Raw genomic sequence first — 20762 nt, forward strand, 5'->3', positions numbered from 1 at the left:
AGGACATCGCGAATTCCAACCTAAACTCTAGACAATAAACATCTAAATGTAATACCTAATTCACTCAAAAAGCATGATAACATTCTTTCAAACTAAAAGGAAATACTAAATTCACACTCTTGGCAAACCTGTAAGAAATAAAATATTGAAAGATTGTTTAAAAGAAAACTGTAAACTGTAAGATTTAAAGTTTGTTATGATGTAGGTAGGCCCTAAAGGTAGTGGAGTTTTATTTTCACCTGTCTGTGTTGTTGATGGTATAGAGATTCTTGAGACAATAGGGTCTGCTCAGCTCGTTTAATTACAATGCGGTTAGGACCGCTTCACGATGTCGCTTGCAACATGGCAGGATAAAGTAGGGCCTCTTTCTCAGCTGTAAGTGTGTACATCAGATCGGCCTGTTAACAACATTAATGAGTTTACGCCTGTCAGCGTTGGTCTCGCTAGGACTCGGCGGGACGAAGCCAACCTTATTACAGACCTTCTGCATGAAACATAAGGGCCCAAGTGACGCACCCGAATTAACACTTGCTGATTGCCTATCTTCTCAGAATGCCCTCATCCAATTTGCGTTGGCATTTTTTGGCTTCTTCTTTTTTTAATTGAGGGGTTAGATTACTTCCACAGATAACCTTCTCTGTCTTGAGCTTGCCCACTTCTTTTTGTTCTTTTCCTGCCGAAATGAGTCACATTTGTGAAATATTTATGGCAAGGTGTATATAGGTTAAGAATGAGATATAATCTGTGAATTAGCTATGAATTGACCACTGTTACTTCCAATAAATTGTTCTTCAATTCCTTTATCCTGTATATATCATGAGTTTGAACAGTGGTTCTTATTTGTATATGAGCGGCTAGAGGGCATTATGATTCATTAATTAAAAAACAGATTTCATTCAATTGCTATTGCACCAACCTCTGTTGTTCTCTTTTTGTACTTTTACTTTTGCTTGCTTCCATTTTCAACATGAATATGTCATTTATTATCATCTGTGCACATTGAAAGAATAATAAGGAAAGAGGATTCATGTAAGCCTACATTATGTCCATAAACTTAAAATAAATTCTCCTTGAAATTGATATCGCTGTGGCTTTATATTTGTATACCAATGGACAGGATATCCTTTTCAATATCCTCCATGTCATACCAATCATTTAAACAAAAATATCATTAGTTTTGATTTCTAATTATCACATATCAATCTTTGCAAAGTAGGGAATAGGCCTTCTCCTGAAATCATGAAGATAAAAAGGTACACACTGTATTTTGAGGATATTTCTCAGCTTCTCTTTGTGTGTGTACGTATTGTGAGAAAAAAGGATGTTGATTAATTTTAGGGTTGAAACTTACTATTTAGAAACAAGGACTTTATGCAAAATGTGGTTAACTCTATTTCTATTGTGTGTGATTATTTAAAAAAAAGAGGAGAAATATCAGATGAGATATCCGCTTTTGCCAATTGAATGATTTTATTCAGCTCCGGTAATGATTTTCGCATCCTTGGTATCATGTGGCCTGCTATAATTGAATAATCATGCAGAGGTCAGAATTGTTTTTTGTCCTTCATCATTTCTCCCCTCAAAAATAGCAAAGCCACATGCCAGTTGCCATGGCAGTGGTTAGCTATTACCATAGCAACCAATACAGATTGAAGACAGGAATCGTTATCACATGATCTGTTATAGTAATTCATGTTATTTACAGTTTGGGAGCGGCTGCTGCTTGCATTAAAGCCAACTATGGTTCAACCTAAAAACAGGACCATGCCATTTCAAAAGAACTCTTTGTTTTCATGCAAAGTCCTTTCTTTCCGAAGATCTTTATTTGTGATTTTATTTGAAGGACCTTCAATAAAGATTTAGGTTATTGATGGGTCCATGCATGGTTGATAAATAATTCTGAAAATAACTGTCAAGCAGTGAAGATTGAAAATGTTGTTTCCTGTTTTTTGTAGAAAAACACCTTTTGACATGATTTAAAATCAAGTTAAGTAATATCATGAAATATTGAAGGTAACAAATAGCAGATAAGGATACAAGCTTGAAATAATAAGATTTTACCAGTTTCATATTATATAATTCTTTGTATCATATTGTTAAATTTATTTTTGATAACATTCATAGTTTTTTTTTCCTCTCTTCAATTCTTGAATTCGTTAATATGTTGTTTTTTTTGGTAACCTTTTATATATCCTCATGATAATTTACAACAATAATTAGGGCTGGAAGTTTACATGGCCAATCAGCCATTATTATTATTATTTTTTTTTGGGGGGGGGTTCTTTTTTGTTTAGTATATACGTGTATGCATTTACTGATATATTTGTTGTCCTTCATATTTATATGCCTGTAGATTAGATAGTAAAACAACAGCTTTTTATTTTGTATTTTTTCCTTGTTTCTTGATTTCCTCTACAGCTCACATAGCATTGGTAGAGAGACTTCTCAACAGCCAACTGACTCATAACCAGTCCCATCAAAATGGTCTCGATCTTGGTAAGCCCAAATCACATTATAGATACCGGTATCAGATGGGTAATATAAAGCGATTTGTAAAGTTATGCACAACTTCGTGAACAACTTTACAAACAACTTTAACATGTCTTTAGGTGGTTGTTAGTCATTGGTCACCAGTCGGGCATAAAGTTATTCATATCTTATCGACAGCTTTATGAAACACCCACCAGGGGCCCGTAACACAAAGCTTAGCAATGATCGTAGAACATTTTTCTATGATCGATCGCATTGACTACAATGTACAATCAATCGTAAAAATAAAGCGTACGATTAATCGCAAACCTTTGTGTTACGGGACCCAGGTAATGGAGATATAAATGGAAATTTTTAACAATGTCATGCCCCATCATTAAATTGTTGATTATTCCTAATTAAGAGCAGAAACCAATGTTAGAATTTACACAGAGTTTTTTTTTAGGACGTAAATAGTATTAAACTAATGCTTAATACTATTAGTACTATCCAGATAATCAATATGTTCAATACCATTCAGATCATATGAAGATCATAATTTAGGCAGCGGTTAGATTTTGTGCAAATTTTTTTTTTTGCCTCTTAATGCCCCAATATATTCAGATCATTTTAAAAATCAAAATTTTTATTGCTTCTATGAATGTTGGTACTTGACCACGTACTGTTTGGAGGCTATTTTATCACCATGGCAATTACCATTTATTACTGGAATCATATAGGGAAGTGAGCTTGTTGGGTAAACATGATGACATGTGGCATAGACTTGTTCTGCGTTGTTGGTGATTGATGACCGGGGCCCTAAGCTCTTCAGTTCATTTTTTTCCCAAAAAATAAAGTTTATTTTAAGAGAGTAGAGAGCTAACAATTACAACCTGTGTTGGCTATTTGATAACAGGATACAAAGCAAACAATACAAAATAAATATTGTTAAATGCATTTATCATGTTTTCAAGACAAAAGAACAAAAATTTTTATCATCAAGTCTCGTGGTAGCAGTTCACAAATTATGTGTGAATTTTCAGAATATGTACAAAGTCACATCAGTATCTTGCTTTAGACATCAAACTAAATATATAGTATTAAACAAAATATAATAAATATAAATCATATTTATGCCTTTTAATCCAGCCATATCTGTTACCATCTGATGCAATTGATTTGAAATTAGTCCTAATGTTATCTTTATTCTTCTCTTTTTTTTTTGTCTTTTTTTTTTTTGGGGGGGGGCAATGCTGCATTAGTAGCTTTTTATATATATTTGAGATCTGTGAATGCAAATTGTCGAATTTCTTGGTGTTTTCTTATTTCAAAGCTTAATGCCCTGCTCCGCGTGCTTGCTTGCTTGGTTGGTTGTCTGAGTGAGAGAATCTCAGATTCCCTCATGAGCTGCCTGGTCCGCATGAAAATCTGGCATGCGCGATTACCCCCAGAGGGCAGATGTCTCTATCTCGAGCTTGAAACGTGGCCCGCTACAGCCCCAGTTCCTTGATCGGTGAAAATTTTACCCAGTAATCACACCTTTATTTAACCACATTAGTCTTTGGGATTGAGGTTTTATGCAAGCATCATATGAAAGGTTTCAATAACTTGTATCCCCGTTTTGAACATATTAATTCTTCATCTTATTTTCACTTTTGATATATTTCATTGTTGTAAAATGGTTTCCTCAAAGGATTTGCTTACGGAACTGACTTTGAAATATAAATATTGATACTAATAAATATTCAAAGGACTATACTGTGGAAGTTTTGATTATGTCAATTGTATTGGTATATGTCATTTAAATTTCAATCAAGAGGGGATCTACATCACACAAGCTAACCTTTTCAGTAGATCAATCCAGTTATTTTTCTCACGATTTTATTTTTGTGAATGTGGAATATAATTCCGAATCAAATCAAATCAAATCAATCAATGGGGTGCAAATGTAGTGATGAATTTTAGAGTCTGGACACTCAAACTACTGGCTTTTATCCTCCCATTCCCTAAAAATTGTGATTGGATTAATGTTTGCTCTGATGCACATAATTGCAACCAAAGCTTCTGGTGTTAATCATTAAAGCCGCATGCGGGAGCTGGTTAATTTGCGCTGTTTGAGCAGATATTCACGGCACGTTGGCAAGTGTGTGCCGTCATTTACTGCGTATTGCCAAGTGCAAACGCTTGGCACCCCCGCGGAGTGCCCTCGTCCAATCTTTGCTTTGCGGTGGAAGTATTTCTGTTGATACAGAAACACATCAAGATGTAGATGATGATAACTGGTTGATAATGGCTTATCTATTTGCTTCTTTGCTTTGCCAAGGAGCCTCCTCGTAGATTAGCATGTGGTTTCCTTTCTGTCATTCATATGGCAAAGTTTGTACAGCTAAAGAGTGTTTGATGACCCTGTGTGTAAACTTCACCTAGGCGTCTATTTAACATTGACCCTGTAACATTAAGCTTATTGATTGATCTTAGGGATTAGTTTTATGATTGATCATGTACAACAATTAGTGCTATCAGTGGTAGTAATGGGCTCCACAAGCAATCGCTAAGTTTTAGGTTAGAGGCCCAGGAGTGTATGCAGTAATTCTGCATTGTATCGAAAAATTTCTTGCAAATCCCAACATATTTCCTAATTTTGCACATGTCCTTACACATTCAATCATGATTCATATAGAGAGATGTAATTAGATACTAGTTTAGTCATCCAGGTTTATCATTAATTAGACAAATATCAGTCGCCTTTAATAAATTAGCTTCTATTTTGGATTGTGAAATGAAAAGTTACAAAAACACACAGATGAATAAAAATTCATTATTTGGTATTCTGTTTGTGAAATGTGTAGGCATATAGAGGCCAATTCTTACAGGTTCCATTTGTTTTATCCATGTTTTTTTCCCCTTTTTTTATGTAGAATCTGAGGTTGATGCTGCAGCTACCATGATGATGTTCAGAACTCCTCCAGACAGGAGACTTGCTGAACGTAAGAAAACATTGCTATTATATTAATATTTTGTTCAAGATCATATCCATGCATCAAAATAAGTTGTAGGTGTGTACCAATGCAGATGAACCGATACTTTTTGCTTCAGAGAAGTAATCTTGACCAGATTTTTAGTATTTCCCAGGAAGAAATCTGCACCCAAACAATGTCCACACTAATCTTTTATTATAGGGTGGCCTTGATTGATATCTGGTTTGTTGTGAGCTATGATGATCCTACAGTCTCACCAGCAAAACACATAAAAATTGCCAAATTGGCAACCATTTAACCAAGGTGAATGAACTCTGGTAATTTTAAAATGAAATTCCATCAAATTCCAAATTAAGGAAATGGTAGATCATTCAAATGATATTATTTGATATATACAACGGCTTTAGAAAATATAACTGTTAAATGTGTGAAGGACATTTCCATAATTGAATTTTTCTGGGACGAGGCTCTGTGGTTTTGTTGGGAAATTGTTGAAATACGCTGAAGGTAAGTAAGCCAGCGTGAAATGTATGGCAGTGAGAGATCCAGGATTGTGAAATATAGGGGATGCACATTCTGAAATGGTATGGGGGGAGACAACAATTTCCTTAGATTTTGATATATTAACATATGCAAAAGATATGAAATAAAAAATCATGAAAATATGGGGGAATCACTTGTGCCCTGCCCACCTGAGTATGTTTTATTTATAGATGATTTTTTTTTTACATTGGATTTTATTTTTTATTTATGTGCAATGGATGATTTTCAAAATATGGGGAGGGCACCACCTTAGGATCTCTGCTTAGATCCACCAACGTATATGTTGGTGTTTTATTCATGGGGATCGGAATCCACTAGATTTGATACTAACTGTAACATCTACATATTTTCCCCAATCCGTTCATATCAGGTACAATGAAGGTAAGCTTTCACAAAGCATACCCCAATGACACTCCCATGTCAAAGGTTCAATTGCACTATTATTACAACAAAGGCAGGGTATCAGAATGGGATCATGAAGGATTTTCTTTTCAAAACTTAACTTTCAGGGAAAAACATTGTCAATTTTTCAAATTTCAGGGAGAATGTTATTCTTTGAAAGTATAATAAATGATACATGTTATGTGATTAAATGTGGCAATGTTGGATCCCCCTCCATGATTTGGTGTAGGCCTACCCCATACATTTGAAAGTATAATAAATGTTACATGTTATGTGATTAAATGTAGCAATGTTGGATCTCTCCCCACCACCCCACCATGATTCCAACAATTGGGTGTAGTAGATATATGTTTCTTCTCTGTAGTCATGTATAGAGTACCACGAGGAAGGTAATAACTCCCCCAAGGTTTATGAGGTGTGTTATGTGATCTGATAGTTTCAATCAAAATAGAGCGCTCAAGTATTCCCATGATCAATATAGGTTCCTCAGTTTACAATGGCAAATATAGCATAAAACAATGTCAATTTGAGCACATGGAGAATATCTCCACCCTCTGATGTTCAAAGAATACCTGAATGACACGAACTGAAACTGAATCTAATTCTGACTGCTTCTGACTTTGTATTTCAATAAATGACAAAATTTATGGTGGTGAAGAATAAACCGAGAATAGTTTCTAAACGAATAACTTTGCTAGTTTGGTTGGCAGGCCATGTTTATTATTATTTTGTCCATGATGAGGCAGAATCAACAAAAGTCGGTAGTGTCAGACTTTTTGGCGCAACTTTTTACCCCAGCAGTTTCCATGGTTTTAGTTTCGAGCATCCATTTTATGTCAATTCTTGTGATTGTATGCGCCATGATGGATTTCCTGAGAGTTGTCTCTAGAGAAACATTTCCCCATTCTGTCAACTCTAACGCATTTAATCATATTTTACTTCTAAAATGGATTATGATAAAATGATGAGACGGAAATTATCCAAGACGATTTTGACTGAGTATTATTCAATGTTCTCATTCATAAATTGCTTCTAGTAATATTTGTTCTCTGCTGCTATCTGATGTGACTGTTATCAAATGTTTGCACATCATGGAGCTTAAACATCCAGTGATCAAAAATTCTAATTCTCTTCAAACATTCCATATAAAGAAACAAATTTGCAAGAATCTTCATTGCCTATTATAGTATTACATCCCTTTTTTATTATTATTTAATGTGTTAGGGTTTTGTTGTTAAAGAGAGACATTTCATATTAAAATGGTAACTGTAACCAAAATGAAATACCAGTCAAGCCTTGGATGCAGGCTATTGCAACTAGATCCCCAGACAAGCTCTTGAAATGCAATATATGTTTGTGCATGGGACCAGCAGATATCCATCCTGCTTACATGTAATTAAATCTTATAGAGTGATAGGGGACAAAAATATCATCAAACTGTGTTGCAGTGTAAGTGTAGGGGGTAATTAGTTCTGGCACAGAACTAGCTGATCTGAAAACCATATGTCTTGCTCTGCGAGCTGCATACAGAATTACACGTAACGCATGCGGTGAATTGTTCTCCCACAAGCTGGATAACTTATGCTGTAGTGCATCTATGGCTGTTGGACTGGCACTTTGTTCATTGCATGAACATGTATAATGATGATACACTAATTCAGTGTTATAGCGCCTATAATGAGATAATTTGGTCAAAGCAAATTAAGTGAAATCAAAATAACGGGTGTATGTTAATGTTAAAATGTATTTATAATAAAAAGAACTTCACTTTCAAATTTTGGAATATCTAATTTTATATGAAATTACTTTTCGCACAACCATTGAGTTGGATAATTAGTTGCGAAATATAGCATTGGACCTCTTTTGAAGAAAATTGTGCAAGATACAAGATGGTTACTTTGGTGTCTGGAAACATGAACTAATGAATATGTTTCATGTATATTTCACTTTTAAGTCCCTATATTGCAAGAATCCATATTTCAAATTTGGTGACACCTTTAGAAATATTATTGGTGTATTGGTGTGCATGATATCAAAAGCATACACATTCAACTTTAAATCTCCCACTAAATGTTAAGGTAGTGCTAATCCTGCTGGGTCCCGTAAAACAAAGGTTAGCGATTGATCATACGCTTGATTTTTACAATTGGTTTGTACATTGTAGTCAATGGAATCAATCGTAGAAAAATGTTCAACGATCATTGCTAAGCTTTGTATAAAAAGTTATTTAAATAAACCACACCTAGCAGCCCACAGGCTGAATTACCTGGAGGTAACATTGCAATGATTTAAACTAGTTAAATATAAGCTAAATACAAGTTAAATAATATTTGATTTACATAACTTCCCCTTGCAGATGACAGACTAAAGAGGGAGTCCTATCCAGGGGGAGGACCGATGGCAAATCAGAACCTCTTTATCATGGGCGGACTAGCTCCGATGCAAGCCAGACCAGAGCAGCCTCACTGGAGACCTACACTTAACGACCTCGCAGAGACGGCACTCAACGAGCTCGGAGACAATGGGTATGAAACAATTCTTAAAGCAATGAAAACTGCTGTATGTGCTTTACGTATACAGCTCTTTAATACAGTCTGTTTTATATATTTGAAAAAAAATATTCCATTGATGTACAAGACCAGAAATAGACTGGTAAACTGTTCCACACTTTGGTATCACAAAAATCAAAGCTAGCTTGTCCCCTTCTTTAAACAACAGCCTCAATTTCTGTTCATCATATTGAAAAGTGGTAAAGAAGTGAAAAGGAATTCTGTTGGAGTGAATAGAAAAAGCTTGTATTTCATTGACAGAAATTAAGTGCAAAGGGTTTAGCAAAAATTGGTTGATGTTAGTTATTGTTTTATTTGTTGTTTTGAAACATAAATGCAGTATTCTCATTTATCAAAAGGATATTAAACCATTCTAAAAAAATAAGTATATAACTTGAGAAAAAAAATTGGATGAAAATCAGTGTTATCAGTTGTAATTTATCATTATTTCATGAGACAAATTTGTTTGATATATAGATGAAATTAACTAGAATTTGATAATATAAATCATTTGACTTTTGACCACAGAATGAGTAGAGCGGCAGTGACACCAGAGAACCGAGAGATGCTGAAGGCCAAGTGTACCCCTTCACCAGACGGTATGGACCACACCTACAGCCTGAGTTCGTCCATCAAGATACAGGCCGATCATGGCTACTCCTCGGATCCCGGTGATGTCGAGATGAGCGATTTCAGCGACGAGAGCTTTGAGGAAGAATCAGACATGGAGCAGGAATCGAGGTAAAGTAATCTCCTGAGCACTTTTGATGATGATTCTGCCCGGGGTCACTTCCATTGAAGAGTGGACAGCATCCACAAGAAAAAAAATGTCTAAAAGGGGTATGGGGGGTAGGCAAGGGAACAGACTCTATTACAAACAATGGTGTAATAAAATCCTTTGATTTTCAAAATGAATTATTGTGTATGGAAAACATTACTAATGCATATCCAATCTGACAATAAGTTAAATCTCCAGTTTGCAGGAGATCCATCTATTAAGCATTTTGGGGAGATAATGGATTTCATCATTTTAAAGCAATTGCTTTCATTCTCATTTCAGGAGGCTTGGCGATAGTGGTGTCCACTTCCATCTTGAGGAAGGCAAACGAGTTGACGAAAAAGGAGCCCCATTGCCACTCAAGAAGCGTCCTCCCCGGATGACAGAAGAGGACAAGAAACTCGCGGATGCCCTCCTGATCCTGTCTGGTATCGGTGCAGAGCCGATGCCCGCCAAGGAAGCAGCTAGTCCCAGCGCAGAAGCAAGTCCAGGTCCAGAGGCTAGTCCAGGTCCAGATGCCATGGTGACGGAAGAAGTCCTGGAATCCTCAAGGTAGTGAAGCCTGAATTGCACTTTGATGCGATGTTATCAAGACAATCAAACGACTATGACAAAGATGAACAATAACATAGTGATTATGTTGAGTGGAGAATGTCGGGAGAAAAACTTTTTAAGCGATTGGTATTGGTAATTTCCAAGGCCAACATGATGACTCTTCTTAATTCTTTTGTGTATACATGGAGAGCTATCACCTGTTCAGCGAATGAAGAAGTTGCAGATCCGAGATGTTTGGAATATCTTCTAAGGATTTGTATTTTGTCTGTAGGTGTGTAGGAAACTCTTGTTGGAATGCTCCCCAGGGAGTGGAGGAAGTGCATACTTTGTGTGCAGGCAAGTCAGAATCTGATGATCGGGATAATAATAAATATGTAAAGCGCTTAAGAGACATTGTGTCAGTGTTAAAGTGCTATGTAAAAGCATAATATTTTTATTACAATGCTTGGTATTTAAGCGGTGGAGAGACATTCATAGGAAGGCGTGAACCGTTTTTTGTTGTTGTGGAAAAATTCATCAGTGGTGTGCGGCTTTCTGGCAAAAAAAAGATAAATACCATTGGAAGGAAGCAGATGGGTTTGATTTTCCTTGTACTTTGTTGTGATGAATTTTGAAAAAGATTGTTTTCGGTACAACTCAAGAACAAAGAATAACACATCTCAAATGAGAAATTTTTACCTGAGACTGTAGAGCACGTTGAAAGAGCTTTTTATGTGCAATCAAGTTGTATAGTTTACTTTCATTTTTGTTTGCAAATGAAACCATTTTTTGTGCCCATTGCGTATAGAGGATGAAAAGGTGGGTTTCATGAGAAGCCTCTTGTCAGTGAATTTCACTAACAAATTTGCTCTGAGCCAATGTAAAGCAAGTATTTCTGTAGCTTATAAACATTAGTTAAATTGACTATTTGTTTTATGAAATCCTCCAGAGACAAGATTGAGCTTGCTGTTATAATGACAAATTCTCTTTCTTAGATATTCCTAAAAGATAGGAAGAAAGTTGGAGAAAAAGAGGTATTTACAAATTCCCACTGAGGTAATTTTTTTTAAAGATGTAGTTGAAGAAGAATGCTATGCCATTTTGTTACACTTTGATTAGTTTAGCCCCTGCATAAAAATTTCAAGACAAATTATTACAAGAATGCTAATAGATAACTAGTTTATCAAGCAAATTCGTAATATACACTTTAAGTGAAAACTGAATTTACTTTTTTTTATTTGGTATTCCAACAAGGAAGAGAAACTTCAATAAAGGATTTTTGTCTCCCTCTTGACAACTTATAACAAACTGTTCATGGTTTAATAAGAGAAAACATACTTTCATTAAATTTGAAAGACATCAATCAGTTCCATTTTCTTAAGTTTAATATAAATCAACAGCTTAAGTTTCAGAAAGCTAATTGTTACATGGTATATGAAAGGTTGGATATATATTTTTTTTCTGCTGCAAAGTTCATGGTTTTGAGCAAGGTGTATATACATAGAAACATTTGCCGTAGAAAGGACTTCATATATAGACTGTAGATGTAGGTAGTTTAGTCATATCTCAATAATAGTACATACATTGTTTTTATTTCTTATTTCTCACATAAGTTTGTTCGAAAAAGTTGTGAGCATTGGACAAGTGCTTCCATCTTGTAAATACCAGCGTTTGCTTTGAAAGCATAGATGAGGGATTTGTGTGTAAATATGTTGTAAAAAATATACAATTATGTCGTTAAGTCTGAAAGATTTTAGTACTTTGTTGAAGGGGAAAAAGAAAGCTGTAGGAGGAGAAGGGTTAATGGTCATGCATTAGATGCTCTTGTTAGGTCAAAGGTCATATGTCAGATGCCGCAAATGCTGCACACTATTCGATGATAATAGATAAATGAAAGACTTAAATTTGCCAAGTTCTTGTTTCTACATACATTTAATTTCATATGAATTGATTAAGGTGATTAGGAGTGTTTTTTAAAATACTTAATAAGGCATTTGCTGTTAGGAATGTATTTTTCTTAAAACAATGTTAATTTAAACACATTTGAAAACAACTCAGCTGGATTGATTAATAACAGGTCTTTTAATGTTATGAGATACACTACTTTTTGAAAGTAACAAACAAATGGTAGTGCTGAAAATCATTGCCAATATTATCACTATTTTAATTAGATCAAAATGAAATTTTATCTCTTTTCAGGAGGTCTCAATTTCTGTTGAGTCTTGGTCCACAACGGTACAGAAACCAAAGAGAAATGTCATGCTAGTAATCTTATCAGAAATGATTTACTTGTGGAAATACAACTGATGTGATATGGTTATTATAGGTGATAATTGTCATCATGCCCCCAAAAGGGAACAAATATGTTTTGTTGTAGTCATCAGTATCATTTTCAATGCAACATAAAATGCAGCTCGATGAAAAATATTTTAAGTGCAAATAGTGTGAACAAGTAGATATAAGTTTTCCAATTTTTTTGAACAATTGCTGAAATGTGGAGCTTTAGAACAACCAACACGTGCGGTGCTAGTCGTGAGATACTTCCCAATGTAGGATTAATGTAGTGTTTTTTGTTATTTCATTTTTTTTAAAGAGTAATACTTGATGGGAATGGTGCATTTCTTGGTTTTCCTAGATTAAAAATGGTGCTGGGTTTTGAATATCAAGCAGTTTAATAAACATCAGGTGAACATTTTAGTGCTGATTTGACATTTACAGTAAAACAAATTCTTTGCCGTTTAGTGGGTGATTTCTTTTTTTGTAAGATTTTATTGCAGTTGTTATTGTAAGATAAGAGCATGGATGTCCTTATGAATAAAAAAAATTGCAAGATTTTTGTGACAGTACTAAAACTGGAAGGATGATCAGCTTATGTAGTGGCTCACTATATGACATTAATCCAAAGTTTTGAATCCTTTTCATATTTTGTGACATTTTTTTCCCCAGGTCTTGTTTTGATAATCATGGTCGTATACACTCAAAGTTTATTGGCAACATTATCATTGAGAAACGATAATGTACTAATCGTCTTTACATTTCCATCATATTGGAATATTCTACGACGTTTAGCTAATAATAGAACGAATCCGTAGTTTGGTTTTGAAACGGTGCATAAACGAAACTAGGCATTATTATGCTTTACAATTTTCAGCGAACACATTACTGTATTTATGAATCGTTCGAGTATGTTCACCGTGCTACTAATGTACATGTACTGTTTGTTGATATGTACATAGAGTCTTCCCTACCGCCAGTATTCAGAACTGAAATTTGTTTTCTTTTGTACAAATGAAGCAAAGTTAAACAAAATTATGAACAAATAATCCGAAAAGATCTTAGCCCTGAGCTGAAATTGAGATATATATATATCTCATCAAAAGAAACTAAATCTAATTATTTTAATTATTTGGAAAAACCCAGGTTGCTTTGTTAAGCATTTTTATTTGCGCTGTGCTTCCATATTAGTTTACATTTTTTAAGTTACATTATGAAATGTAATTACTTCTATGTCATTGGTATTTATGAATGTATTGAGGCACTGTTATTTTAATGCACTAGCCAACATTGAACAAATCTTAAATCAGAAGTGAACAATTTTATTATATTAATCTGATTTTCTTTTTTTCTGTAAGGTTAATCTGTAACCAGAGGGGGGGGGGGGGGAATTGAAGGGAAATTCAAACAAAAATGAAATTCTTAAATTTTGTTATTTTGTATCGGTAAATAATATTTTTACCATTTTATAGTCGGTCTGCATATTAGAATTATTCAAGGGAGAGTCTTTTTAGCCAAACAGTGATGCCACATGATCAAAATGGAATGAAGAGTGAAAGTGATTTTATTTGCCAAAATATTAGTTTAAAAAATATAACTAAATTAGACTTATATTTTTTGCTTAAACTATGTTATTGTACAGTAGCAATTTCATTTTACTTTTTGTGCATTCATTATTCAACATTATTCGTTCATTGCTTTCAATTATCTCTCTCTCACGTCGTGCAATATTAGTAGTATTATGTTTACTAACTCAATACGTTCTTGCATACGTGTATTTTTTTAAAAGTAATGGTAGTAGTAGATCAAACTCATCTTGCACAAATCATAGTGATTGTTGGCAATTTTTTGGGTTTTCCTTTTTATTTTGGAAGAGAATGTTTTCTCCTTGTAGGTAGTTTTTAAAGTTTGGGAATCATTATCAATACTAGCTCTACAATCTCTATTTTTGTTGTAATTATAAGTTTTATGTATTTTTTATTGTCTTTGGAACTGTACCTGATGATTTCATTTGGAAATCAAATCCATAAAAGCCTGAGGAGAATACAAAACCATTAATCGTCATTTGTACATCTTTTATCATGTTTTAAAGGAATAGTTCATCTTAGAACTTCCCCATATTAAATTTTATTATTATGTAATCTTGTATGACTCAGATGTTATTTACATCTGGAACTGCCCATTATCATCATCATCACCTAAAAGGCCTAGCTCGGTCTGGAACCAGAGATTGCACTAGATTTATTATTGGAATTCCTTCCATCATAAAGAGATTGAAGAAAATATCATGATGATATTGACGATTTTTGTAATTTTGAACTAATCAAAGCTTTTAATTCATGCCATTGTTTCAAAAATCATATTCATTGGGGTAGTAGATATGTGGGATCATATATTTATGAGACAATTTTGTCACAATCTGCATTCAATTCTTTTATGTTCTTTAATCAGGGTTGTGTTCAATTTTTATTTATATTATGAGTAACTTGCCACAATTATTACTTTTTTTTTCTTTTCTGAAATTATGTAGTATTGCCGATGGAAAAAGAATGTTGCAATCCACGTGTGTTCTGGGTAATTTCTTTTCTTCACAATTTGGTTTTGTGTGTGAGTGTGATTAAATTATATAGAACTTTTATATCAGGAAAAGCAAGTTTCAATTTTATTGTTTGATAATTATTGTCATAATAAAACCATTTTTGTGAACAAACATTGCTCTTAAGTTTTGACAAGATACCATCAGAAGTTATCTAAAATATGTCCAGGAAATGAATTTTCATGTTTATAGGCATGTGTACACAGGGGGGTTTGACTTATTATTATTTTTTAAGATGTTGATTATTTGTTAATTTTATGAAACAAAATCACAGTCCCAAGATGAAAATCACTTTAGTTCAGAGCGTTTTGATTTGCTTTTAAGAAGTACTTTATGTTTAGGATGTAAAATGTATTATACCAAGATTTTATTTTTCATCTTTATCTAGGACTACTGATTAAAACTGGTAAGAATAATGTATTATTACTGTTCAAAGTATTTTCTATGTGATGGTTATGTAATTTATCATACATGATTTAAAGAGACGGTTCGATCAAACTTGTTTGTAGAATGTATGTTGTACCTCTTAGATCCATGAATATTATTTGGTATACATATATTTTTTGTAAGTGCATAGATTTTTTTTTCTAAAAAGATGGAGTACTGATCAAGAAGGAAGGGATTTTAAGTTATTATATTACATTATTATCCAGTGATTTTCCTTATTATATGATGTAATGTTGATCTACATCTCGGTATATATTTATTCTTACTAATCATGATAGAGATTTACGATGATTTCTATTTTATGTATAACAAACTTCATATCAGGTATGACCCATATTTATTCATCACAATAGAATATTTTGGGAATAAATTTGAATATCCATGCATTTATTTATCGCAAAACAATATTTAGGGAATAATTTGAATATCCATGCATTTATTTATCACAATACAATGCTAAGGGAATAAATTTGAATAGCTTTTCATTTATTTATGCTGAAATCTGTCTGAAAATGTATGGATGGTATGTACTCTAAAGGTTAAGAAATATGACTATGCCTTTATCTATCCTGACTACAGTTCTCAATTGATAGGTCAGGCAAGGAAGTGAAAGGCGATAACGAACAAACACTTGAAGAGCCATGTGACCTCAAAGTGTACCATTTTAGCACCATTTTTCCCCCCTTTTTGTATTTGGTACCAAAGAAATATTTGGTAACCATGTATTATTGTTATTCATATCATTGTCTCGCATGCTTTGTACACTTACACAAAATCGTATAGTGCAAGTAAGAACTAAAAAAAAAGAAGAAAAAACATTGTACAGTATATTGTAGTTAAGAATAATACTTCGTTCAACCTTTGTAAGAAACTCGTTGGGAAATAAATGATAAAGCAAAATGTATCATTGCTTGTTCTTTATTGATTGTACCATTTCTTGTTCATCATGTTATTCTGTATGAAAATAGAATGCGAATAGGAGAGGGGGGGATAGGGCATATTGTGTCATCGCTTGATCTTGATGAATTGTACTTGTATGTTGCATTATTTACATCATTATACAATGAAAAGAATGAAGGATAAGAAAAATGTTATTGCTTGTTATTTATGAATTTTACCTTTGATATTAAATTGTTTTATGTGAGATTGATGTGATAGAGAAAGAGGAAATATACACAAAATATTAGAGTGGAGAAGAGAGGGAGAGAAACAAATACAGACAGATGGATAGGCATACATAGAGAGAGAGAGAGAGAGGGTGAGAGACAACCAGACAGAGTAAAAGATATTTCATATGGAATGATAGATAAACAAAAAAAAAATTGGAAATGGAAATGTGGAAGACAATCAGAATTTCACATTTGTGGTCAGGATTTCATATTTATGGATGAAAAAATCAACACTGCACTTGGCTAAAGAAGCCAAATCTGGGAAACCTCAAAGTTCATTATGAAGTGGAGTTATGATTGATGAATTGAACACACATATCATGCACTTGAGCGTTGGCAAGATCAACCCCTTAAATAATCATTATCGTCGCCCATGGCAACATTCAGCTTAGCATAATACTTGTACTCTGAGATGATTACAAACACATCCAACTATTTTACTTGATTTCCCTGATTTATATAACAAGCATTTCTTCAACAAAGGTAGCTGACAGAATTCCTTGCGATTTCAGTGCATGAGCAATTTTACTACAAAATTTTACTGCAAAACTACAAAGTTAAACAAACTTTGAATTTATGTCTTCATTTTAGAGATCTATGTTTAGATGAGGACATGTATTGAAAGTTTGCTTTGTTAAAATGTTTTGCACATAAAAGTTGGTCTGAGAGCTCATATTAAAACTTAACAGCAAAAACATTGTTATCACAGTTTTGCCTATAATAAACTTGATGTTTTACTGAAGCTATACTTAAAATTGTTTTCTCTTTATTTTGGTGTACTGAGCAGTTATCAAAAGCCACTCAAGGGACTAAATTTTCACTTTCCAAAACTAAATGATGGTTAGCAATTATAATGATGCTATCATACATGCTATATAGCAAGCACTTTTATAGCAAGAGCACCTGTCTATAAAAACACATAAGGGTCATATGGTCTAGTGGTTAGAGCATTGGACTTCTGATTTTGAGTTCAAAACCCCTCTCAAGCCATTATCTCCATTTTTACGTAAAAGACCCAAGAGTAATTTCTGTCGCTTTTGAGGTCAGCCACTATGACTGATAAACTTAGACATACAACTTCTCCTCGGTAATGCGTTGTACCAGCCTGGCATTGATGTGGTGGAAAGATGTGCTGCCAATTTCCTTGCATTATTCCAGTGAAACAGTTCTAGGCATGTCTTCATGAATATTCATTATATGGTCTCTTGATGTCACATCCCCACTTCCCTTTTTCTTATGTCATTACATCAATTTTTCATAAATGTGTAAATGATGTGTCTCCATTATCATGAAATAAGTTGCAGCAAGAAATAACTAATGCACTTAATCAGTTGTCAATCCAATTGTTTTAGTTCTTGGTAAGAAAATTTTGAATAAACCTGATTTCATATAATAAAATACAAAAGAACAAGTGGAGATATGACATTATCAGCCCACCTAATGAATACTCATGGAGACATGACTAGAACTTTTTCACCGGAATAATGCAATTCTTTGAAATTCAATAACTTTGTTATTTGATTTTGATCAAATTTTCAGCATTTTGCTCTGTGAATTGAGTGAAACCCGTCCTAACTTCCATGACTTTGCCTCGGGAAAAAATTAATAAATTTAAATAGCTGCAGTATAGTCAGTCCCTTCCTTACTGATATATTTATTTTGAATATATTACAAAATGTTACAGAGATTTCAAAGAAAAAGAAATTATTGACCAAAATATGAGATTGATTCATGTTCATTTCATGGAGAATGGAAAATTACATTGAGTGGTGAATGGGAAAAAAAAAGGTAATTAAGGCTCCTGAAATCTTAAAGGTCAAGTCCACCCCAGGAAAATGCTGACTTGAATAAATAGAGAAAAATCAAACTAGCATAGTGCTGAAAATTTCATCAATATCAGATGTAAAATAAGAAAGACATTTAAAGTTTCGCTTATTTTTCACAAAACAGTGATATGCACAACTAGGTGAGTCAGTCGATGATGTCCATCACTCACTATTTCCTTTGTTTTTCATTGTTTGAATAATATGATATTTCATTTTTTATACATTTTAAAATAAGGACCAACTTGACTGAACCATATAGTATTAAACAATGCTAATTCCGCATGTTCAGGGAGGAATTAATCGTTGTATCACTTGACAATGAGGAGAAAATTAGAATATTTCAGATTTCATATAATAAAATACAAAAGAAATAGTGAGTGGATGACGTCACAGTCTCCTCATTTGCATACCAGCCAGGATGTGCATATAACTGTTTTGTGAAATTAAGCGAAACTTTAAAATGTCATAACTTTCTTAATTTACATCCGATTTTGATGAAATTTTTAGTGCTATGCTTGTTGGATTTTTCTCTATTCATTCAAAACAACTTTTTGGTGGGGTGGACTTGTCCTTTAAGTAAGATTCTCAGAATGATTGTCTTCTTCAATAAATATCAAATAAATCTGCATTTCAAACATGGTCTTATATAGGTAAACTCATATCCAACTTGCTTTCCTTTTGTCCAATCCACTCCTTTATTCTAATGAAATGATCAAACCATGTTTACAGAATGATCAAGCTCATAAATGTATTGAAAATGATTTCAAATTGCCTCTCTCTTGAAGTGGCGCTGTATGAATACTTTTGATATGAAGTGGTCCAAGCCTTTGAGCAAACATACATTGTATTTCTTGTTGCCATGCCGACTTTGTATATATCTTTCCCTCTCTCTGGTAAAAAAAAAATTGTTATGGCGTAATTTGATACCAGCTGTAAGCATGACAAACAAGAAAGGCTTCTGGTGAAGAGACAGTTGCCATGGTAACCACGTAGCCAACAGGAACTTTTACTCTCCTTTGCTCTTCACTGACGAGATTAATCCAAATTTGAGACTAATTTGGTTGTCATGGAAACTGCAAGCATCACTGCCATGTGAGATGTGTTTGTGTCTCTTCCTGCCTTATAAATCTTTAGTGCGCATTGTGCATCATGTAAAGCCTCCATCTTGTATCTAGGGAACTTGATCCTTTATGGTTTTAGATTGCTTCTCACCGCCCCTCCTCTCCATGTATATTTGCTTTCTAAATTTAGAGGCTAGTTGTACTACTGATCAGATTTCAGCTACATGAACTATGAAAGTGCCCCTAACATGGCGATGTAAAATGTAACCTACAGCATGCCAAAATGAAAAACCACCAAATTCAATCTTCATCAAAAGTATTTAACATAATTATATTGAGTCTTGAGATAGGTTGAAATGTAGGAATTTTTTTTTCTTCTTCATATTTAGAATTGTACTGCAATATACTCTTGCTTTTTATTTTGATTCAAATTTGTTTTGATTTCAATCAATTGTTTAGTAATCTCTTTACATTTATACTTTCATTCATGTTTGTTTAATCATTAAAATACATGCGTGCATTCATTCATCTATCTATTCATTTAATCATTCCAAACCAAAGCCATTCATTCATTCATCCATTTATTCATTTATCCGTTTAATTGAAATTCTTCCTGCAATGGGCCCCTGAACTCTGTCATTGCAATAATGTTCCTTACATTTATAATATTGTGTTATTTGACCCCCCCCCACTCTCTCTCTCATTTCCCTCTTTTATTTCTTTTTCCCCTTTCTTTTCTCCTTCTCTCTCTCTTATTGCCCTCTTTTCTTTTCTCTTTCTCTTGTTCACCTCTTTCATTTCTATTCTCCCTTTCTTTTTTTATTTTTCTCTCTTTTTTTTTATTTTCCCCTCTTTTTTTATTTCCTTTCTCCCTTTCTTTTCTCTTTGTCTTTTTTTTCTCTCTCTCCCCATCTCCTCTCTTTCCTTCTCTTTCTATAGGTGTGTATAATTTCAACCCCTTTTCTGTCTATCCTCTTTTCTATTGCACCTCTTGCTAATATCACACTCCATCACTCCCACATCTATAACATAAAAACCTTAAATCTTTGCCAATCTCTCTTTCTGTTGGTTCTATCTTTAACTTTTAAAGTCAATAAGGAAGGAAAACAGCATACATTGACTTTCATTTCAGGCAT

At 33.6% G+C, this 20762-nt stretch overlaps 1 protein-coding gene across 1 annotated transcript; it reads left to right on the plus strand.

Moving 5' to 3' along the window:
* The first annotated feature begins 328 nt into the window (after positions 1–328).
* LOC129265230 (uncharacterized) lies at positions 329–15707 on the plus strand. Its single transcript, XM_054903242.2, has 6 exons — positions 329–375; positions 2354–2496; positions 5388–5456; positions 8749–8917; positions 9470–9682; positions 10002–15707. The coding sequence occupies exons 1-6, from the start codon at positions 329–331 to the stop codon at positions 10273–10275; spliced, it is 915 nt and encodes a 304-aa protein (XP_054759217.2). The 3' UTR covers positions 10276–15707.
* Positions 15708–20762: the final 5055 nt, after the last annotated feature.

The sequence above is a fragment of the Lytechinus pictus genome, chromosome 7 (assembly GCF_037042905.1).
Source record: "Lytechinus pictus isolate F3 Inbred chromosome 7, Lp3.0, whole genome shotgun sequence".
In the NCBI taxonomy this organism is placed as follows: Eukaryota; Metazoa; Echinodermata; class Echinoidea; order Temnopleuroida; family Toxopneustidae; genus Lytechinus; species Lytechinus pictus.